At 39.4% G+C, this 23,723-nt stretch overlaps 1 protein-coding gene across 1 annotated transcript; it reads left to right on the top strand.

The window, feature by feature from the left end:
* Positions 1-1,752: 1,752 nt before the first annotated feature.
* On the top strand, positions 1,753-23,403 carry ASB13 (ankyrin repeat and SOCS box containing 13). Its single transcript, XM_044677933.1, has 6 exons — positions 1,753-1,827; positions 7,291-7,478; positions 9,404-9,554; positions 17,048-17,182; positions 19,302-19,493; positions 22,146-23,403. Exons 1-6 carry the CDS (start codon positions 1,788-1,790, stop codon positions 22,271-22,273), a joined length of 834 nt encoding a protein of 277 aa, XP_044533868.1. The 5' UTR covers positions 1,753-1,787; the 3' UTR covers positions 22,274-23,403.
* Positions 23,404-23,723: the final 320 nt, after the last annotated feature.

Here is a 23,723-nt window from a genome sequence, read left to right as displayed (position 1 = left end):
ATTAGAGGTGAGGTCTCCCTTTCATCTTTGATGCTGTTAATTTGGTTTTCTTCTTTCCTTTTTTTAAAAATTACACTAACTAGTACTTTATCTATTTTATTTGTTTTTTCAAAGTACCAGCTTCTAGTCTTACTCACTTTAGTTCTGAATTCTTTCTGAAATCTTGAATAGTGTTTGTCTTCTGATAATTGGAATTAGGATTTGTGGCTTTTCCTCCTGTCCATAATTATCTTCTCTAAGTGATGTGTGGTTGAATAGCATTCTTACTACTGCTAGTCAGTTCCAATGAAGGGACCCAGGACTTCTAGATTTCTTGAATTCATGGAAGGTCTATCTATCTCTGGGTCACTGTTTAAACACACATGCTCAGGGAATGAACAACAACAACAACAAAAAAAAAAAAAACCCAGAAAAGGCAGTTCCAGGCCACCAGACTAGGGTTTGCCTAGGCTAATCATCTCTGTAAGCTGTCCTATATGCTCACAAGCACCATGCTGCCAGGATGGAGAAGGGCTAACCCATCATCATCCCTCACAGGAACCCTAGGGAAGATCTATTTGCCATATTTTCCAGAATTCTTCTCTTTCTAGGTCTACCAGTGGTCATTTATTAATATTTGTTAACATGACACAGTACCTATCTGTTTTAATGGATTGCCATCATTGCCGATCTTCTCTGCCCCGTGCCTCTAGCAATAAATAATCCAAAATATTATATATATACACATATATATTTGTGTAAGTATATATTGATCAGTCACTTGGAAACTGCTTCTAGAAGCATTTTTTTTTCCATTTTTCATTCATTTTTTTCAGATGTCTTTAACTATTAGGAAGTATTACTTATCTTGAACTTACTCATGGTTTTAGTTGCGCCCTGTGGAGCCGCATAGAATAAGTATAACATCCCTACCGACAGCCCTCCGAATTCTTGAAGGCAGCTACTGTGTCTCCTCTCAGCCTTGTCTTCTTAGGACTAAATCCAGTTCTTTAAACGTTTCTTTCCCTCATGACCGGCATTAAAACTGGGTATCTTCCAAAGTCTATGAGATAAGAATGGGTATTTACCCAAGACCCTGGTTATTCTGCTATTGATGAATTCTAGTTTGTTAATATTCTTTCTAAAATGTGGTTCCAAGAACTTAACGCGGTATTTTCTTTGCGAGATCTAAGAAACCGAATAATTTACAGCAACTCGTTTCAATGCAGGTGGTGAATAATTCCTTTTTGGATACTGAGTTAAAGAGGTCAACCTCTTTCCCCACTAAAAGTTGCAGGAGTTTTCAGAATGCTATAAAAATTTAAAGATATATTATATGTAAATATGATCTATATCAGCGTATAATGTTCCCTTTTTTATCGATGCAACATAATCTTTCTTGGCCAGATTATGCATTAATGGTTGACAGTTATAGATGCATATTATCTGAGGACATATATTGATAGTTCCCTTTTATTTCAACTAGCAAAACATCAAAATTTGACAGTCAGATACAAGCGCTAGGAGGCAGTGGCTCATCCAGGTCTGCAGCCTCTACCCACCTAGAGTTAAGATGGAAGAGCACGCGTCTAGCATGGGAAAACTACAAATCCCAGCGGGCACCGAGAGCGACCTTTACCCGAGATGCCGCCCAGATTCGGAGCTCTGCGATTGGCAAGTTATCGGCCCCCACCGTACTGCCGGCACCCGTCTCCGGCGTAGTCAGCCGAGAGTCCCCCTCTGGTCCTGCCCAAGTACCGGGCTGCAGCGAAGGGAAAACACTGAAGGCGGGAGACCCGGTGGACAAGATGGAGCTGCGGAATGCTGACAGCTCCTTGGGAGAAATTGGTGAGTGAGCTGTGGGAGGGGAGCGAGTGGGGATGGGGAGAGACTAGGAGAGGAAGCGCTGCGAGCCCCTTCTCAGGGCTGAGGGCTAGCGCGTGATTGGGCGGCTAGCTCGCTCGGGCTTTCTGCACCTGTACTGTGCGCAGCGAAGATGGACCTGCCAAGTCTTATCTTCTCGGGTCAAAACTTTTCCTTCCTTTCGTTATCCGAGGAAATTGTGCTCCCTGCTGAACTGCTGCGTCTTTGCCTGTTGGTGACAGTAAGTAGCACACCTGAGCTCCAGATGTTGCCCGGGCTGGAGGGAAGACCTGAATAGGGTAGGATTTGTAAAGTAAGGGATAATTAGAGGATTCTTTAAAATGTGTTGTTATTCCACACACTGTAGGTCGATGTGGTCCTGAAATATAATTTCTCAGTCTCAGTTTCCTCATCTGTAAAATGGAGATCATAATAGCACTTACAAATACTAGCTATTATTATTATTGATTCCTCTAGTAAAAACGTAAGCGCCTTAATGTGGGAGGCCGTTTGGTTTTTGTCTTTATCTCCCCCTGATGCCTTACACTTAACAAATGCTTGTTAAATAATAGCTTTTGCCCTATGGAAAATATTTATTGTATCCCCAAATAATTTTAGTACAGTCACCTCTTTGGAGAAAGGAGCATTCATTCTTTAAGGAGCAGGCATAGTGTAGTGGGAGACATGGCTGGAAGTCAGAAGACCTGAGTTTGGATCTTGTTAATACTGTGGGACCAAGTGCAAGTCTCCCACCCTCTTAAGGAGCAGCCGCCTACACTGTAAAATTTGAAACAATACTTGCAATTACCTACCTCCAATGGGCTCTTGTGAAGAAAGGGCTTATCATTATATAAACGTGTCTTGCTATTTAATAAGCACCTGCATACGATTGATACTGAACCAAATAAGTTAACATTGTAATCTTCTGAGAAAGTACTTTTATACTGGTACAACTTGTGAGTGAATAGTTAAAAGACATAATTTTTTAAATAGAGGATTAAATATCAAATCTTCACTTTCAGTCACACTTTTCTTATTTTTTCCTCTTCTCATTAAAGGAGTGAATAAGAATGTTCTGAACTCATGGTTTGATATTCAGGCTTCAGTTTATTCTTTGTGGGTGTTTCATGCTTTCCCGTTGGTACTTTGCTGATGCACCTTCTCCTTGAGGCACTGTAACTCCAGCTGAACCCAAGTTAATGCTGATAAACTATATTGAACTAAGGGAAAAAATCATTGTCAAATTAACAAGCACTTATTTCGTCAACAGGCTTTATTGAGTGCCTACTATGTGCTTGGTACTATGTACTATGTTAAATCCTGGGAATACAAAGACAGTCAATAAATAGACCCAACCCTCAAAAAGCTTAGTCTAAAGGAGGAGGTGACATACAAATAACTATGTACAAATTAAGATCTATTTGGGATAAATTGGTGCTAATTTCAGAGGGAAGACATTGAGATTGAGATGTGTTGGGAAGGGCTTTTTGCAAAAGTTGGGACTTTAGCTGAGGCTTGAAAGAAGCCAGGGTGCCCAGAGCTGGGAGAGGGAGGGTATTGTTCCAGTGCCACTGGACCATAGTCTGTGGAAGAGAGTAAGGTTTATACTATACTGGAAAGGTAGGAAAGGGCTGGGTTATGAAAGCTTTAAAAGTCAAATAGGATTTTATATTTTGCTCTGGGATTGGTGCAGAGCCGTTGAATTTATTAACTGGGGAATAGAATGGTCAGACCTGTGATTTAGGAAGATCATTTTGACAGATGAATGGAGATTAGACTGAATTGGGGAGAGCCTGAAGGTGGGGAGGCCCACGGGCAGTCTCTTGTAGTAGTTCAAGTGGTGACAGTGTCAGAGAGGACAATGTGGTGTATTACAAGAGATTGGGGAAGGTAGCTTTGATAGGACTTGACGATTGATTATGGGATGTGAGAGAGTGAAGACAACACTGAAGTTATGAGCATGGCTGACTGGGAGGAGGATGATACCTTTGGCAATAATATGGAATGTTAGCAAGCAGGAGGGCTTTTTTAGGGGGAGGAAAGATGATTAATTCAGTTCTGGACGGATTAAGGAGCATTAACTTCTTATATCTTCAGATTGTGTGAGATGTAGTAGTCTTTTTCTTCTAAAATGTTTTAAGTTTTTCATATGTCTACAGCATCCTGTGAACCAGTTTAGGGATATTTCCAACCTTTATAGTCAGTGACAGTAAAAATACAACAATGAAATTCCTATAGTCTAGCCTTATTAACAAGTGCTAGAAAAAAGTTAACCAACCATCTGGGCTATATGGAGGTAAATGAGATACATTTTCCTTCCTTGGCATTTTGATGTATCAGGGATCACATTTATTTGGATCTTCTCTTGACCAGTGCATATCACAAACCCATAGATGTTTTATCTTATGGCATCCTGGTCTTATCTTCTTATAAATCATATAGCATCTATGCAACTTGATGGAAATATTCATTTAAGTTTTATGGACATGTTTTAAAAATATTTAGTGCTATGTATTTTATTATATTCATTTAAAACATTATTCTGTCAGGACATGGTGGTTCTTCTCTGTAATCCCCTGCTTCTGGGGAAATGGAGGCTGCTGGACCAATTGAGCTCAGTTCTCAATTTTAGTAGAGCTTCGACTGATTGGGCAGCTGTATAAAATCTGGCACCTATATAAAAGCTAGCACTTATACAGCTTTTTAAAGTTTGCCAAGTACTTTAGAAGTGTAATTTCATCCTCACAACAATTCTGGGAGGTAGGTATAATTATTGTCTCCATTTTATAGCTTAGGAAACTGAGGCAAATAGTGAGTTGCTCAAGGTCATTCAGTGTCTGAGGGCAAATTTGAACTTGGGTTTTCCTGACTCCAGGTCCATCACTCTATCCACTGTGCCACCTCGATTTTTCTGTGAATTTGAGGGCTCCCAGGCTGGTCAGTCAGTCAGTAAGCAGTAACCAATTACCTGCTATGTGCCATCCTACCTAAGGAAGTGAACCAACTCAGGTCAGAAATGGAACAAGTAAAGGCTCCCTTGCTGACCAGTAAAAGGATTGAGCCCATGAGTAGCTGTTAATGTTTCTGGGCCTGGATGAGATAGGAAGACCGAGTCTTGAAAAAACAAAGGGATCCTCTCTTAGAAGGGGTCCTTAGGTTTTACTAGATCATTAAAGAGACGTGTAACACAAAAAAAAGGTTGAGAATATCAGTTATGGAACATTTCTAGAATTTGTTGATGGATCTGTGATCCCACCTAACATAAATGATTACTTCTTAATGATGAGTAAACTATTTATAAGGTTGGGAGGTCACTCAGCTTTGGAGCAGAAAAGAAAAGAATCAACATACAAACCTTGACTTGGCATCTATTATGTTTTTAGAAGCATTTTTTATTCTGAAAAATATCAAAAAAGAATCTTTTCATATACAAAGCAGAACCCTACAAGAGGATTCTTTATAAAACTGTGACTTTTCATTTCATACTGCTTGCTTTTATAATATATATGTTTATACATATGTATGTATAATATACACATATGTATACACATACGTATGTCTTTTATAAAATAAATTCTACACATTACTTTCAAAACTGTCCTGTTGGAAGTACTTCTTTCTAAACTTCCTTCTGTTCCCTTTCTTGGCATTTTAAACCATGTTATGGCAATCCTTTTTTTTTTTTTTTAGCATCAGCCTCCTCCCATTATAAACTCCCTACAACACTTATAACTGAGTTAGTATCATCAAACAAAAGGAGTTCCCACAAAAACGTGTGTCTCTCAACCTTGTGGCCATCACCTCCCTGTCATGAAGTGAGTAACAAGCTTCATTAAAGACCTAGTTGATCATTATTACATTGATCAGGGTTTTTAAACCTTTCAAAGAATTTTCTTTGCAGTGTTGAAATGCTTATAAAAATTGTTCTGATTCTTTTCACTTTGTGTGAAAAGACTACCTTGGAGTCTCTGAAATTGTCCCTTTGGTAATTTCTTATGGTGTAACAATACTCCATTACATTAATTTGCTATAATTTGTTCAGCAATTCCCCAGATGTCTAGAAGGCAATCTAAGGTACTCCTTTCTATTCAGTTTTTTAAACTTTTCTTTTTCCTCCCTCTTTTTGAGGATCAGAGAGAATGCTTTGCTTGCCACTGTTAACTATTTCCTTCCTGTTTTTATCCTCCCTTTTATCTTCCCCCTCCCTTGTTTTCTTTTGAGTCTGTGTTCACCCTATTTTTGTCCCTTTTAGATAAGAGTGAGGTTCATCAAATGTGCACCTGTTCTTTTCTCCATGTTGATATTCTTCTCAAGCACTCCAATCATAAGAAAAAGCAAATTCTATTCCCATTTCCTTCTTTCCACATTACTGTATTTTTCTTTGCCCTCCTTTTCTCCTTCAGATCATCAAATCAGAACCTGTTTATTCCCTATCCTCCTGGATCACTCTTTTTCTTATTTAACTTTTTCAGTCTCCTTTGAAGACATTAAGGATCAATGCAATGACAAAACACAATTTCAGAGAACCAAAGATAAAGTATGCTTTCTATCTCCTGACAGAGAGGTGATGGACTAAAGATGTAAGACTAGACATACAATTTTGGTCTTTGCCAATGTAGGAATTTGCTTTGTTTGACCATACATATTTGTTACATATAAGAGTTTATTTTATTTTATTTTTGTACGATCAGAATTCAAGGAGGTAGAAGGGAGGGAAGATAAATGCTTGTTAAATGAAAAGAAAAAGACACCATGTTTTCAGTCCTGACATAGGGAATATGGGAATATGAATTGCATGAAAGCACTGGTATTAATCTCTGTCAGACTATTTACTGGCTCAGGGAGAGGGGAGGGAAGGAGAGAATTTGAATTGCAAAATGCCAGAAAATAATTGTCAAAAATTGTTCTACATGTAATTGAATATTAATAATTGCATATATTTTATTTTATTTTTTATGTGTACATATTAGTTCCCTACTTCTAGAATGTAAGCTTCTTGAGGACAGAGAGTATTTCTTTTTCATATTTCTATCTCCAGCACCTAGCACAGTATCTGGCACAAAACAAGTCCTTACTAGGTGCTTATGATTAATTTTTGTGTTGTCAAAATGCTTTCAGCATACTGTCCTATTCCTTCTTTTAAATCTTTATATTTACTATTTCCATATTGGTTTTTCCCTAAAACAAACAAAAAATCTAGTACATAAGCCATTTTGCAAAACACATGGGCAGTACATGTAGCATATACTGTAGTAGTAGACATAGCATTAGAATTGAAAAACAGACTCTGCCCCTATTTCTAAGGACAAATTCCTCATCTCTAAAATAAGAACAAATGTACCAGTTGTATGAGGGAGAGAGTGAATAGAGATGTATGTGGAGAAAAGAGTATTTTGAACTTCAGTGAAGTTGTATGACAGTATTTAAAGGTTCCTTTTTTCTTTGTAGGGTTCTGGGTGGACAGGACACCCGTTCATGAGGCTGCCCAACAGGGCGAAACCTTGCAGCTCCAGCAACTGATTGAGAATGGTGCTTGTGTCAACCTGGTCACTGTGGACTCCATCACCCCTCTGCATGAGGCTAGCCTTCAGGGTCAGACACAGTGTGTGAAACTTCTGCTGGCTGCCGGTGCCCAGGTTGGTTATCTTTGGATGGAGACATTTTCATAGCTGGAGATGGGAACTTGCGAGGCACGAGAGGAGGAAAGTGTCAGTCGCTTGGGGTATTGACTCGCCAAGGACATGGGAAGGCATTGTAGGGCAGTGTTTTCTCTCCTCAGAGACTGAGGAGATGGAAATGGGGGGAAATGTGGTTTGAGTGCCAAGTTAAGTAACTCTCTGATGACTGGGTCCTCAGGGCCAGGATTGAACACACCAGTGCTGAGGCGGCTCTAGTTGTGGGCTGGGCAGGGGTATTGGCACTGGTGCCTGAGGCTTGGACGAGGACTAGCAGTGGCTGGGTGAGGGTTTGGGGATCAGGGCCTCATGCTGCTGTTGAGTAAACTTCATTTGAGTTAGAAGGTTCTAGTCTGAGCCAGGGCAGGGATCTGTCCTGTATACCCCTTCCATTTTACTGTCAAGGGGGAAAAGAAGCCAAAACTAACAATAGTAACAAATAAATCCCTTTTTTTTGAGAGTCCAAATAATTTTACATGGTACTTAGTATCTGTTATATCACAGTGTAGGAAAGGCAGCTATATTTTAATTATGTATTTGGGAAAAAGTAAGTCACAAGGAAAGCAATGACATCTCTTAGGTTTCCAGCAAACCCACAGTAGAATTGTGACTACAGTGCAGTTTCCTGCCTTCATACTACTTTTCTCTGACCTTTTCAAAGCTGAGACATCAGAGCATCAGAAGTGGTTTATTATAATAAGAAAAGACAAGATGGCTTAATTTACTGACTCTTTGCCCCTTTGGTTGGGAAATGAAACCCTTTTCTATATTCTTTTCCACCCAAACTCAAGGGTGTGCTGGAGCCAGCTCAAACTGGAACTGAGTATTACATTTTCATTGTGAGCGTTTACCTTAGAAATTGTCAAATGCTCTCATATTAGGTCTTGATTAATTATTTGTTGATTGTCTAGACCAGTGATGAGCAAACATGGCCTGCAGGCCAGATGTGGCCCCCCCTGAAATGTTCTGTCCAGCTGAGGGACATTATTCCTAATCTGACAAATACAATGAGTAGGACACAATACATGAAACTTCAAAAGAGTTGCCTTAGACACAGACTTGACAGCATTTCCTTTCCTTTGGCCCCCTCTTTAAAGAGTTTGCCCATCACTGGGCTAAACTTAAGAAAGCAAAGAAGACAAATGTTAATGATACAGGTTAAATTTAAAAGTGCATCCTGCTATATTTTTTGTTTTTGGAGAGCTGGTTGTTAAACATTTCATAGAATGCCACTTTTAAAACTCAAAAACTTAGTATTTCCTTGACCCTCACTGTGTTCCTTGGGTCTTAAATTTGAGCAAAGACCAGAACTTTACACTTCTTTTAATGAAGAGAACCTTAAATAGAGCATATTTAAGTGAAACAAATAAACTTATACTCAGAATTATAAGTCTACAATTGGTCATTTACTTGTGTGACTGTGGGCAAGTCACTTAATTCAGTTGAGCAAGCATTTATTAAGTACATGATGTGTGCTATGCTCTGTGCAAAGGATTAAAAAAAGAATTACAGTTTCTGCCCTTAGGAAGGCTACATTTTACTTAATCTTTTTGACCCTTAATTTTCTCATTTGTAAAAATGAAGCTTTTAGGATACTGTCTATTTCATAAGGCTTTTTTGAAGGTAGAGTTCTTTAAACTGTTAAATGCAATATTAATAAATACAATTATTATCCTTAGGAGCCTCTGCTGGACAAATTTTGCATAGGTTTCCTTACCTTTAATTTATGGTAAAGCCCTTTCAATCATAAAGTACTATATAAATGGGAGTATTACAAAATAAGGAGTAAGAGAGATTCTTGACCCCATAGGAAGAGGGGTGTGGCCAAGAGATGTTTTCCCTCCTCTGTGTGTGTTTGGTGCATGTGCTTTTTTTGCCCTTTCAAGGTGGATGCCCGGAACATTGATGGCAGCACCCCCCTTTGTGATGCCTGTGCCTCGGGCAGCATTGAATGTGTGAAGCTGCTGCTCTCTCATGGGGCAAAGGTCAACCCACCACTGTATACTGCATCCCCACTACATGAAGCCTGCATGAGTGGTGAGTAGTCTTCTGGAGAGCCTCACCAGCACAGTTTTTCTTTCATATTCTCCCTGTCAAATATTTATTAAGGGCCTACTATATGCTGGGCATTGCGCTAAGAGCTGGGCATATAAAAGGAAGCAAAAGGCAATCCCTGCCCTCAAGATGTCGAAGTTTAATGGAGGAGACAAAATGCAAGCAAATATGTACAAAACAAGCTACATACAGAAATAATGAACAAAAGGAGGACACTAAAATTGAGAGGGATTGGAAAAGGATTCCTGTGGAAGGTGGGATTTTAGTTACTACTTCAAAAAGTCAGAGAGGGAAGTAATCAGAGTTGAAGAGACAGAACATTCCAGGCATGGGGGATAGCCAGAGAAAATGGCTGGAGCTGAGAGATGGAGGGTCTTGTTCATGGAATGTCAGGAGGCCAATGTCTCTGATTCAAAGACTTTGTTTAGGGAATACTATATAAAAAGACAGGAAAGGTAGGAGAGGGATAGGTTGTCTTTGGATGCCAAACAGAACATTTTTTTGCATTTGGTCCTAGAGGAAATAGGGAACTACTGGAGTTTATTGATGGGGATGCAGGGGAGCTGACAAGATCAGACCTGCACGTTAGTAAATCACTTTAGTGGTTGAATGGAGAATGGATTGGAGTAAGGAGAGCCTTGAGGCAGACAGACTCCCTAGCAGCCTATTGCAGTAATCCAGGTGTGAGGCCATGAGGCCCTGCATTAGAGCAGTGGCAGAGGAGAGAGGGGGCCCTATTTGAGAGATGTTTTAAAGCTGGAATCTACAAACATTGGCAAAGCTTGGATATATGAAGGGTTAGGGATAGTGAAGAGCCCAGGAAGACTCCGAGGTTCTGAGGGATTAGGAAGATAGTGTTGTCCTTTAGAGTAAAAGGGAAGGTAGGATTAAGGGAGAGTTTAAGGGGAAAGATAATTAGTGCCATTTCCGACATATTGAATTTAAGATATTTACTGGACATTCAGTTTTAAGACATATGAGACTGGAGGTCAACAGAGACACTGGGACAGGTTAAGCAGAGTTGAGAATCTTCAGCATAGATTGGATAATTACATTAATGGAAGCTGATGAGATCACTAAGTGAAGGAGTAGAGAGGGAGAAGGGAAGAGGGCTCAGAACAGAACTCTAAGGGACATCTACAGTTAGGGGCTGGGATCTGGAGGAGAATCCAACAAAGGAGACAGAGGTGGGTTTAGAGAGAAGAGAAGGAGAGATAGGAGAAAGTGCTGTTCTGAAAACTTAGAAGAGAGTGTGAAAGAGGAGTGAGTGATTAGCATTGCCAAAGACAGCAGAGAGGTCAAGGAGAATGAGAAAAGACCATTGGATTTGGAAACCAAGAGATCATTCATAACTCTGGAGAGAGCTATTTCAGTGGAATGATAAGGTCAGGAGTCAGATTGCAAGGGAGGAGGAAGAGTGTGATAGGAGAGATAGTTGAGGCACCTATTACAGATAGTCTTTTTGACAGGAGAGACACAGGATGATATTTAGTGGGGATAGAAGGATTAAGAGAGGGGAGACACAGGCATGCTTGCAAACATTAGGAAATGAGCCAGTCTGTAGACTGCAAGAAAATGAAAATAAATGATAGTGAGGATGACAGAGGGGGAAATCTGTTGGAGGAGACAGATGAAGGTGGGATTGCTAGAACAAGCAGAGAGGATAAGCCTTTGTAAAGTAAAAACATCTGCAGCATCATTTAAAATGGGTGAAGGAGGAGTGGCAGAAGGGACCTGAGATGTGTAATATAGGATTAGTAACTTTGCCATTTTGGCCTGGGGCAACCTGTCAGTTGCCCTCGTTGGAATGTTGAGGGTGGCATGAGACATAGGGCAAAGTACCAACTGCCAGTTGGGCCAAGAGTATATAAAGCCCTGGAGACCCAGGGCTGGGTTCTTTCTTCCCTGATTTCTCCCCTGATCACTCACTTATCCCTTACCCTTGTAAGAGGGGAGATTAGATATTTAAGGTATGGTCACCAGAAATCGGATTAACTCAATTTCAAATTAATATAGACCCAAGTCAGGATGACTTTTATGGAAGTTTATTTATAATTAGGAAGGTTGAAGGTCGGGAAATCATGAGAGAGAAACTTTGGCGTGGACCAGAGGTCCAGACCAAGTAAGAATTTAGAGGTCCCAGTAAAGGAGCACAGAGGTTAATTAAACAAGGCTTCTAGCCACAAGGCCTTTTACAATTAGAGGCAAGAGAAGCCTCCTTGAGGCTAGAGCCTCCAGAAACGCTAAGGGAGGAGACAAGAAGTCAGCCTAACTTACCCACATGACAATTCAGAGGGAATCTCACCAGATATCCTTCAACACCAAGTTTAAAGTGCGAACTGCCTCCACAGGAAGTTACCATCATATTTAAAAGATAGCAGCTTTCGTCCTGCATCCACCTTCAATTTCAAGTGGACAAATGGCAGCCTCAACACTGTTTTTGGACTGCCCAAAGGGCAGTCCCTTGTTTTTGATTTGTTTCTTATTGTCACAGGTGGGTAACTGATCTTCCCCTCCCCACCTAATTCTAAGATGAGTGGGGTGACATTATTTCTGAAGGCTAGAGTCTAACAATGAATGAGGATGAACTAATTCCATTTACATACCCCCTGGGGCCTGGTAGCGGGAGTGAGAGCCTGGGTATCTTAGGCCTAGAATAGAGTAGGGCTTAAACCAATCCTGCAGAAAAATTTACCAATACTATTAGCACAACTGGCAAATCCTTTAGTCATTGATCATCTTTATTATCCAGAGACCACATCACTCTGACCCAGGGCCTGCCCTGGGTCAGCAGAAGACCATCGAGACAAGACCTATTGGCAACCTTAGTCAGATATAACTTTCATCCACAGATCTCAGTACTTCCTAACCCTTTTTCCACTGCCTTGTTCTCTTTACTCTGTTATCAATAAACCCCTTAGGCTTAACCCTTAGAACTCTGTGGTTATTCGCCTACCATCTAAGGCCAAGCAGGGACAGGCAACAGGAAGGGTTCTGAGCAGTTTCAGCTGGAACAAACTCCATTGTTGAAGGGCAGGAAGTTCAGCATCCACCTCCTGTCAGCCTACCACTCACCAATAGGAAGCTGCTTCCTCAGCAGGGAAGGGGCTGGTAACCTGATATCTTAAAGGAGCCTGGTGTCTAGTAGTGAGAGTTTCACTTGATTTCCTGGGTTGGTTCCTTGTCACATTTATAAACAAGTTTCAAGCCCAGCCTGGGTACAGCTCACTCCATCCTTCCAACTAGCACCATCCTCTTGCAAGCCTTATTACCAGCATAAGGCCCTTGACCTATTTATTACAGATGAGGAAGAGGGGAGAAGAGAATGACCTTAATTTTTTTTTTCTGTAAAATATAAGGTAGGCAAAATTTTGAAGGGCCGGAATGGGGAGAAGGAAGCCATGGAAGGTTAGAGGAGAAATGATAAAGTGTGAAAAATTGCTATGGAGAACAAGGTAGGGAGTTAATAAGAGAGGAATAGTAGGATTGCCCAATTGAAATTGTATAACAGACTCAGCCAGAAGGGTTGCATGATTTTACTTTCTCCATTTTTGTTCAGCAGCACATGTGTAGGAGCAAAGGCAGTGAATGGAGGGAGAGATCCAACAGTCAGGCTTGGCTGGTTAATTGTAATATGATAAGAGGGCTTGGGATTCAAGAGTGGAGGAAAGTGTAGCATTGGATTGTTCACCAAAGGGTCAAGATGGGTAAGAGAAGAGAGTGGCTTCTCTGTAGTAGGAATGGCCTGGGAGAGAATTGGGGATCAAGGGAATAGAGAGAGTAGGATTATGTCAGGGAAGACAGAGGGTCAGGGATAGAGAAGTGAAAAGTCAATAGATTATGGTTGGGATTTGGGATCTGGGGATTCTTGAACACAGAGGTGTTTCATTTGTGGGTGATAACAAGATCTAGGGTACATGCATCTTTCTATGTAACAAGTGAGGTGGAAGAATAGCTCATGGAAAGGGGTGGCTTGAGGAGCTGAATGTTTAAGGAGGATGAGGGAGAGTCAGTCTGTGCCAAAGTTCCCTGTTAAGAGGGCAAGAGTTGGGAAGGAGAGATGAATTGTGAGCCAGGAACTAAATTCCCTGAGGAAGAAAGGAGTGTGATTTGGGGTTTGTAGACAACAGCTACCAGGATTTTCATTGAGCGAACCTTGAAGGAGGAGGGTTACTGAGTGATGAAGACAGACTAAGAACCTGGAAGTGGCAGTGAGGAGCAAGAGTGCTCCAACTCTCCTGCTTCAACCAGAGAGCCAAGGAGGGGGTTAATAAAGGGGTAGCCAGAAAGACTGTGTGTGTCATCAGTGGGGAGGCCAGGCTTCAGGAAGAGCTGAAATAGGTGGAAGAAGTAAGTGAGGGAAAAGTTTAAATTAAAGGGACATTTGTTATCCATGGATCATCTGTTTCTGCCATCAGCCTCTCCTCTGTTTCCCCTCCCCCCCCCCCGCCCCACCTATGATATCATGATCCTGGTCTCTGTCACACAGGGGCAAAAATATATGATTTAGTTGTAGACATTGACTCCAGAAAGGACATTTTTTATCTGGGGGAGAGTATTTTAGTAATGTGTTTTTTAGCTTGAATACTAATCATTTGGCAGATAATAAATAGGGATCAATCAACAAACATTTTTGAGCCACCTACTGTTGCACAACTCCTTGCCTGCACTAGAAGCAAAGTCACAAAAGATAAGATCCCAGCCTGAAAAAAGAGTAGAGTTTAGTTGAGGAAGATAAGACATAGGGACACACAATTAGACAGGGCAAAATATAGGGCTGTATGTAAGTGCCAAATAAGGGGTACAAACAGCATGAGGGATCACTTGGTATGGTCTAGTATAGTAAAAGTTTCATGCAAAAGATAAGACTTGAAGTGGGTCAGATTAATCGGTCAGATTTGGGTAAGTGTAGAGAAGGAAGCATTCCAGATGAAGGAGTGGAATGGTGGAAAGAACACTGGGTTTGGAATCAGAGGACCTGCTTGTGAATTGCATTATTACTCCCTGGGTGACTTTGGGCAAATCATTTGACTTCAGCAGACCTCAATTTTCTCATCTGTAAAGAATGAAGTGGCTTCATTCTGTGATCTCTAAGGTTACATCCAACTGTAAATCTTTGTAATACAAGTGGACAAAAATACAGAGGTAGAGAAGTACATGAAATGTTCTTGGGACAGTAAATAAGCCAATCCTGATAGAACAGAGTGATACCTGTTAAGAGATGAGGTGGAAAGGTAGGTGGAAGTTAGATTACAAAGGACCATAAATTCTGATTTGTGAAACAGGAGATGTATGGTTTTAGGCATGTTGAGTTTTCTATTAAAACTATCTCAGAAGTCACCAGTGTTATTAGCATGTTGAATTTGGTTTCAAAGGTTCTGGGTTTATATCTCTGCTTTACCACTTACTACATATCTGACCGTGAGCAAGTTACTTACCCTCTGTGGGCCTTAATTCCCTCATCTTTAAAAAAAGAAATGAAGGGATTAGAATAGATGAAGTCTTCTTCATCTCCAAATTTTTTATCTTATTCTTGAACTTCCCAGTTTTTTAGTTCCAGTGACCATTCTCTCCAAACTCTGCAGTTTTTTAGGCTGTTAACCATAGTCCTTCTGGATTATTTTTTCTCCTTTGGCTTTCATGACATTGAACACTCCTGATTCTTTTCCTGACTGCTTCTTTATCTTTTTCTTAGTCTGCACTTAAATGTTTTATCCCCATTTCCCAGGTTATCTCCTTGGCCTCTTTTCATACTTTCTCTCTCTACTTCCTTCATTTGATGATCTAATCTTACTTCCTTGGCCTTAACCATCACTTCTATTTATATGATTCCTAAATATATCTCTCTATTCTTGATTTCTCCTTTGATCCAAATAATATTTTAACTACCTACTGGATAGCTCCATCTGGGATGTCCTTTTGGCATCTTTAAGCTCAATGCTAAAAACTGAAATTATTGTCCATTCTCTGAAAACTCTCTTTGGTTCCCTTACTTCTCTCAGTAGTATCACCATTCTTTTGATCATCCATTCTCTTAACTTTAAGGCATCTTTGACTTTTCCCTCTTGTTGATTCTGTGGCTTTTATAATAAATTGTTAGCATTTTGTGACTCCTAGGCCCCTTCCATTCTTACTGCCATTAGGCAATTTTCACTTTGTCTAGAAGGTGTTGCATTAACTACTTTATCAGATTCACTGTCTTCTGTATTTCTCTCAGCTGTAATCCATGATATTGCATTGCAGAACAATCTTCCTAATGCAGAGCTCTAATCTCATTGCTCTACTTCTCAAAAATCTTTCCTATTGCCTACCAAATAAAGTATAAACTCATTAGATTGACATTGAAGGCTCTCCATTATCTAGTGCCAGCTTCCTTTTCTTTAATTCATATTACTCATATTTAATTATTCTATAATCCAGATAAATTAGAATGCATATTTCATGCTTTCCCATCTAGCTGTCATTGCTTGTACTATTCCCCATTTTTGGAACATCATTCTCTCTTCACTAACTTTAATATCTCTGCCTCTTGAAATCCTACTTATGTGTCCATGTGTCCATGCTAGATGCCAACTCTTACATGAAGCTTTTCCTAATCCTTTGTGGTGGGAACTAATCTTTATAAATTCTCATGGCATACTCCTTAATATATCTTTTGTGTGCTTATCTTATTTTGCATTATAATTTAATTATTTGTATGTATGCCATATCTTTTATTGTAGAGTGTAAGCTTCTTGAGGTAAGGTACCATATAATATGTATTTAGTTTTGCATCTCTGTTACCTAGCATAGTATGTGTTTGTTGAATAATGATGATAAGACATCAAGGTAGACAAGTTCTTAAGGCTTTTAGAAACGTAGAACTAGAAGAAAGGTCAGAACTGAAGATGAAAGTCCAAGAATTATCCACAATACAGTGAGAGAAGTCTATGTGACTGAGAATAGAGAGAAGAGAGGTTCTAGGGCTGTCTGTTGAAACAGTCTCATTCAGGTCAGTAGAGGGAGAAGAACCAGTGAAAGAAACAGAAAATAGGGAAAGAGAAGTGACAGAGTACTAGTGGAAGATTAGTAGAAGGTTCTCCCACAAGGTTTTGGAGATATCAGTACTAAATTGACTAGGATTGCTAGTTTCTGTGATATTTTCCAAAGTTAGAGGTAGTCAGTGAGGTAAGGGGTAGGAAATGTTATCTTTCCCAATCAAGAGTAATGGAATAGAAATTGTCTTCCTATTTCCAACTAGAGAGAAAATTCTGTATATAGTTTATCTACTCTAGCTACTATACAGGCATGACTGAATAGTTTGTCCTGTGCCTTTGGTCTGAATATAAACTGCTTACAAGGTTAGGACAAAGATGTGATTTTGTCTTTTTAGACAGAAAGTGGGGTCCACCTTATGTCATATTTATTACTTTACAGTGAAGAGAAAGTGGTCTACATTCATTAACTTTCCTGCTTCCTTTTTAATTTATTTAAAGGAAGTTCTGAATGTGTGCGACTTCTCATCGATGTTGGGGCTAATCTAGAAGCCCATGATTGTCATTTTGGTACCCCACTACATGTTGCCTGTGCAAGGGAGCATTTGGATTGTGTGAAAGTGCTACTTAATGCAGGTAAGTAGTTCTTAAGCAGTAGAATATTGTTTGACACATGACACATATGGCCTAGACATAATCTCTGTCTACTGGGGTTGATTCCAAAATTGGGGAGAGGGAAGACTTCAGCATGAGACAGATGAATCAAATCTATTCCTATGTGAAGCACAATGAACAAGGCCCAGTTTCAAGACTATAAAATTCAGTTAATTCTTATGATTATTAGGCATCCTAAGAAGAACCAGAATGTTCAGTTTCCCAAGAGGGAAAACAAAGAATAAATAGAAAACTTAGGAGATTCGCATCTATCATGCTTTTTATAGCATGGTCAGAATTTAAGCTACAAAGAGATTTCCCTCCTTAACGTTACATAATATCTGGAATCATTCTTTCTAGGAAAAGACTTCCATGTTTTATCTTAGCTAAATTCAATACTGTTCCAGAGAAAAATTTTAAATGTGATCATATTAGTTATGTTGATTGTATCTTGGAGTCAATCACACAGAATGTCAAGAAATAGAAAAGATAATATTTCTTACCCTACCAGCCTTCTAAACAAGATGGATTTTCAGTTGTTTAGAACTTTTCTATTTGTGCTCCTGTTTTGCTTTAATATACTTCTTTCAACTTTTGACATAGGAAATATTTATCTTAGCTATTTTTGAAAAGTAGCTACTGTGGTAGAATTGTATACTTATCTATTTATATAAACATAAGGAAATATCAATTTGGTTGAGCTTTTAAAATCAAATCTTTAATTTTGTGGCTCAAGTAAAAGGAGAGATTCCTGATTTATTTCTAAACATAATCCAAATCAGAACAAAGCATATAGCCTAGATACATTTCAGAAAGTGGTTCCATAGACTTAAGGTATTAAGTGACAGGAGAATCTGATTCTTTGAAAGCAACTGAGTTTTTATGGTTATTACTTCATGTTGAGAGGTGCAGGATGCTGGCGGTGTGTTAGGAGCTAAAAGAACCCCGATTCCCCCAATAAATCTCTAAAAAGGAACCAGAAATAGTGATAAAGGAAACCAAAGAGAAGCAGCTGTATTCTTCTCCATCTAATATAGGATTGTGCAAAAAGTACTGCCACAATCCTATGGAAACTGAGTGTAGAAAAAGGCAAAGTAGATAAAAGGCAAAGTAGGCTCAAATCCAGAGCAGGCAGGTCAAACCACACAGCCCAGCCAATAGAGTGCTTAAGTAGCCCTGCCTTGGCCTCAGTAGGAGAGAGGGCCAGATCAGTATCCAGTGGAGACCCCGGGCAACCTGTGCCTGAGCCACCACAGCATCCCAAAGGACAAAATCCTAATCCAGAAACTGAGCCTGGAGAACTGAATAAACAGAAGAAAAGACCAAACAAAATCAGTTAATTCTAAGGCTTGAGTTTACTCGAGGTAAATTGTGAAGAAGAGTTAATGTCACAAAACTCCAAGTGGATCTTCAGAGAAAAGAATGTTCTAGCCACAAGGACTACCAGAGTAGTTTTTTCATTGCCTAGATTTTCTCTTGTATCTCTCTTTTTTCTCCCCCCAGGAGGGAGAATCATATAACAAATAATTATTCAAAAAATAAAAAGAAGAAAATAATTTCAGTAAAACTAATTGATATATTGAGAGAAAAAATTGATATTATGTTAAGTGTTTCACACATAGATCCCTCAACTCTACAGATGAGGATGTGGGTGATGTTTTCTCTTTTCCTGTCTTTGGTATCAAATTTTTTCTTTATAATTTTGCAATTTTCTTTTTGACTTATATTATTCTTTCCTTTACACTGTTGTCACAGAGTATTTTTTTCCTGCTTACTTCACTTTGCATCAGTCATGTAAATCTTTTCATGCTTCTTGGTGTTCATCATGTTTGTCTTTTCTTATAGAACAGTAATATATTCTGTTACATTCATATATCACAATTTGACTAGCTACTTTCCTACTACAAAAAATGCTTATATAAATATCTTGGTTTAGATGGGCCTTTCTTTTTGTCAGTTACCTCCTTGGGGTATGTGTCTAGCATGGGAATCTCTGGATCAAAGGATAGGGACATTTTGGAAGGGCAAGGATATTATATTGTTGTCCTCTTTCTATGATAATGTCTCTGTTACATATCTTTTGTTTCTTCTTGTATTTTAGGAGCCAATGTGAATGCAGCAAAATTGCATGAGACAGCTCTTCATCATGCAGCCAAAGTAAAGAATGTAGACTTAATTGAGATGCTAGTTGAGTTTGGAGGCAACATTTATGCCCGGGACAATCGAGGAAAGAAGCCTTCTGACTATACTTGGAGCAGCAGTGCCTCTGCCAAATGCTTTGAATATTATGAAAGTAAGTCTAGTTTTGAGTTCTTTGGGGAGAATATTATGTTTTGTTAACCAGGACCTATGTTAATTTGCTGTCATTCCTGCAAAAGATCTTTCCTCAAGTTACATAGTTCCAAATATAATGGATTATTAGTTCCATTTATGAAATATTAATACTGATTTTTCAATCCTGTCAATTACACAAAATTTTTCTTAAAATATAGCTAATAAATTTCTATTATGCCTGATGTCAGTGATTTTTACAAACTAATCTGAAGGTGCTGCACTTTTTATATTTTTAACAAATGAGTTCAGAACTCTTTATTTGGAATACTTTTAAACAAGTTAGAAAACTACCTCTAAATTCATAAAGAATGCAAATATCAGAGTTTTTATAGGTGACATACATAGTTTTCAGCAACAAGATCCTATAATGATGAAAAAATTCCCAACATCCATTTTCAGAGTGCTGTTTCCATAGCTAGAATTTCTTTTGAAAAGCATTTACTTGGGGCAGCTGGGTAGCTCAGTGGATTGAGAGTCAGGCCTAGAGATGGGAGGTACTGAGTTCAAATCCGACCTCAGACACTTCTCAGCTGTGTGACCCTGGGCAAGTCACTTGACCCCCATTGCCCACCCTTACCATTTTTCCACCTATGAGCCAATACACAGAAGGATTAAAAAAAAAAAAAAAAGCAGTTACTTCCTCTTTCATTGTTAAAACATCTTTGGTATCCAAGCTATTTAGGAAACTAACAAAAAAACATGTAACACTGAAAGCCATTTTCCTCTGGATAAGTGGTCAAAAAAATTTGAACAGTTTTCAAAAGAACTCTATATTATTAACAGCCACATGAAACACCACTATAAATTGTTAATAATAAAAAATACGATTCAAAATCACTCTTAGGTTTCACTCTATACCCAACAAACTGACCTAGGTAATAAAATATGTCAGTAGTCTACTGGTAGATGCTAAGACAGTGACTAAAATACCCGTAAACTTTGATTGAGACATCTCATGGCTAAACAGGAGGTGTATCCCAAGGAGATTAAAGATAAAAAGATAGGTCCTTATATACACCAAAATCTGTATATTTAATATTTCTTTACTGTAAAAAATTATGAATATGAAGAGTTCAGGGAAGCATGGGAAGACTTATATGAATTAATACAAAATAAAGTCAGCAGAACTAGAAAAACAGTATTCATAGTGGCTATAGTAGTATAAATTAAAAGAGCAACAATAAAATAGTAATTAAATGCTATGTAATTATAATGACCAGAATGCCCCGAAAGAGATATAACTACCACAAATACCACCACCACCACTACTATCACTACTGCTAGCATTTATATAACATTTTAAGGTTTGCAAAATGATTTACACTACAATTCTGAAAGATGCTATTGTTATCCTCGTTTTACAGATGGGGAAACTGAGGCAGACAGAGATTATTTTTTAAAGTGATTTGCTCAGAGTTACACTGTTGGTAAATATCTAAAACCAGATTTGAACAGGGGCCTTTCTACTCTAGATCCAATGAATTTTTCCTCTTCTTTCTTCTTCGATTCCCTGCCACTTATTTACAATCCTGATGGGGGTACATGTCCATCTTTATACTTTCCAAAGCATATAAATGGCTTTTTTTAAAATCTTCACCTTCTATCTTACATTTAATACTATTTATTGGTTGTAAGGCAGAAGAGTGGTAAGGGCTAGGTGATGGGGATGAAGTGACTTGCCCAGGGTCCAACGCATATAGATAGGAGAATCCACCTTCCTTTGCGTGCAGAGTTGGTTCATTAGAGTGGTGCACTGAGAAGTTTAGGGTGGACCTGAGATTGTACCCCTAGATGGCCGAGTGGTGCTCTTGACAGAAACAGAGAAATATGAAAAAGAAGAATGTTTTTTGGGAAATAGAGTGAGATCTGTAATGCAAATTGCAACCCATCCATGCCTGTTCAGTCTGATGAACTAAAAGGAAGTAGCAGAGGGCAGAGCATTTGCTCAGACTATCTGAGAGCCAGCAGAGGGGTGCCTCTTGCAGGCAGAAGGTGTCCTAGGGGTGGGGGTGGAGGGAGCTATGCATTTTCTGGAGGTGAGGGGGAATTTTTCAAAGGGTGCTCAGGCACTTGTAGTCACCACAGAGGGGCTGGTACTTGGCATAGAACTGAGAGGTTAGAGCTTGCATAGAGGAGACAGAGAACAGAGCTGTGGGGTTTGGGGTCTTATCAGGTGAAAGCCATAGTAGGGTTGTGTTGGAGACAAACCCCTGATCCCATCTTCCTGTCTCAGATGTTTTGGTTGCTGGGTGAGTCTCCACTGTTGGAGATCATTGCCTCAGGAAATGAGTTTATTATTCAAAGATGAATCATGCCTTATCTTTTAGGTCTGGATGCCCTGTTAGAATACCAGGGGTCCTAGGAACCGCAGGGTAAAATCCTACTGGGGGTGAGCAGACTCTTTCCTGGTCTTTCTCCTTCCACTCCCTGCTATTTATTTACAAGCCTCCCACAGAAACTAGCAGGCATTCAATAGCCATCTGCTGGATGAATGGTAGCTTTCTAACTGAGACCTTTGGAAAGGTACAAGTTTTAGGGATCCAGGCACGCCTTTTGTTTTATTGCTCCTTCAGTTTTACTCATGGATGTCCTTGTTTTCTACCTTTTCCAGAGACACCTCTGACCTTGTCACAGCTTTGCCGAGTGAGCTTGAGGAAGGCTACCGGCGTCAGAGGACTTGAGAAAATTGCCAAGCTGAATATTCCTCCGAGGCTCATCAACTACCTCTCATACAATTAAGACGAAGACACAGAAGACAGAGCGGTCTTGGGATCTCATCCTGTGTTGCTACGATTATTTGTCCCAACATCTGGAGGAGGAAAATGACTTCAGTGTCTGTAGTGGTATTAATGCCATTTACAGGACATTTCCATTTGTCCTCCTCTCCCTGTTCTATCAGAGAAGCTACTTCAAGCGTAATAAGAAAACACTAATTCTTAGTTCTTTATCATAGACATGCTTCTGAGATAGCGCATATTGGAATTGTATCCTAACTTTGTCACTGCCACAGTGTCCGAGTTAGTGGTGGAAAGGAAGTTGCTAGTCTGGGCTTCTTTATTTGACAACCTTCCTCAGAGTGACTCAGTACAAAGCATAACTCAGAGCAGAGAGGGGAAATGGCTGTTGTGGACCCCTCTGTGGATACTCCTGAGCTTCCTTGTCTTTCCCATATCTGGTGGGAGCTCATGGAGATGTTTATCCCTTAGTGGAACTGATTCCACTTCACACTGACCTTCTTTGGGATTAGATGTTTATAGGTGAGGGTGGATTGAGGTCCAAAGGCCTGGGAAAACTTAAGGGCAATCCCTTTCCATCACTGACAGCAAACATGCCTCTTTATTTGCATAATGCCCTGTTTTACATTGTAACAAGGTACAGAAAAGCCCCCTGATTGAAGGGATTTCTGTTTCTCAGGAAGCTTTTTATTGGTCAGAGTTGAAGAGAATGACCATAGCCTGGTAATATTTGTTTTGATTACAAGGAGTTCAGTCCACTACTAGTTTATTTCAAGATTGGAAGGCCTATTTATCTACACAGGGGAGGGAGGACCCATTGCTATATAATTTTAAAAAATTTAGCTTTTCTCAAGGTGGTTCCCTACATCATGAGTAAAGTTAAACCTCATTTCAGTCTTAAAAGCCTAGTTAGTTCACTATTACAGGAAATGATGATAAAATAAATTACCTTGTTGGTGTTCAGCGCCTTTCAACTCTAATTGAAAACTCTTCTTAAGCAATTAAACCTACTAACGTTTGCACATAAAATTTCTGCTACCTTCCTCAACTCTCCTTGGCTCCCTAATCCAGACTTCAATAAAAGCTATGGGTCAATAAAGGGACAATCTTGTATCTGTATTGCCTTTTTCTTCTAATGAACCCCAAGCACAAGAGGATTCCAGGGATAATTCTCAGGACATTCTTTTGAAGAGCAGTCCTCTTCCTCATTTTTTGGAAAAAGTGCAGACTCTGTGCAGTGTTTTTGCCTCTTTTTTGTGCTCGTTTCTCTACTACTATAACGCAAACTCTCAGTACTGTATTAGTTAACAACATAGAATGGAAGAAAGCAAAAATGACTAGGAGGGACGCTACCTGGCTCTGTCACTGACTAGTGGTATAACTTGGAAAAATCATTCCACCTCTCTGGGTCTTGTTTTCCCCAACTCTAAAATGGGTATAATACCTTTCTACCC

Source organism: Gracilinanus agilis, chromosome 5 (assembly GCF_016433145.1).
Source record: "Gracilinanus agilis isolate LMUSP501 chromosome 5, AgileGrace, whole genome shotgun sequence".
Classification (NCBI taxonomy): Eukaryota; Metazoa; Chordata; class Mammalia; order Didelphimorphia; family Didelphidae; genus Gracilinanus; species Gracilinanus agilis.
The sequence above is the reverse complement of the archived record's forward strand: the minus strand, read 5'-3'. Positions and strand labels throughout refer to the sequence as shown.

What these genes read in the sequence shown, in the direction of transcription:
- ASB13 (XM_044677933.1), top strand. Translation starts at nt 1,788, where the DNA reads ATGGAGCTGCGGAATGCTGACAGCTCCTTGGGAGAAATTG. An exon ending in ACATGAAGCCTGCATGAGTG is followed by an intron (nt 9,555 to 17,047) that starts GTGAGTAGTCTT and finishes ATTTATTTAAAG; the next exon opens with GAAGTTCTGAATGTGTGCGA. An exon ending in GAAAGTGCTACTTAATGCAG is followed by an intron (nt 17,183 to 19,301) that starts GTAAGTAGTTCT and finishes CTTGTATTTTAG; the next exon opens with GAGCCAATGTGAATGCAGCA.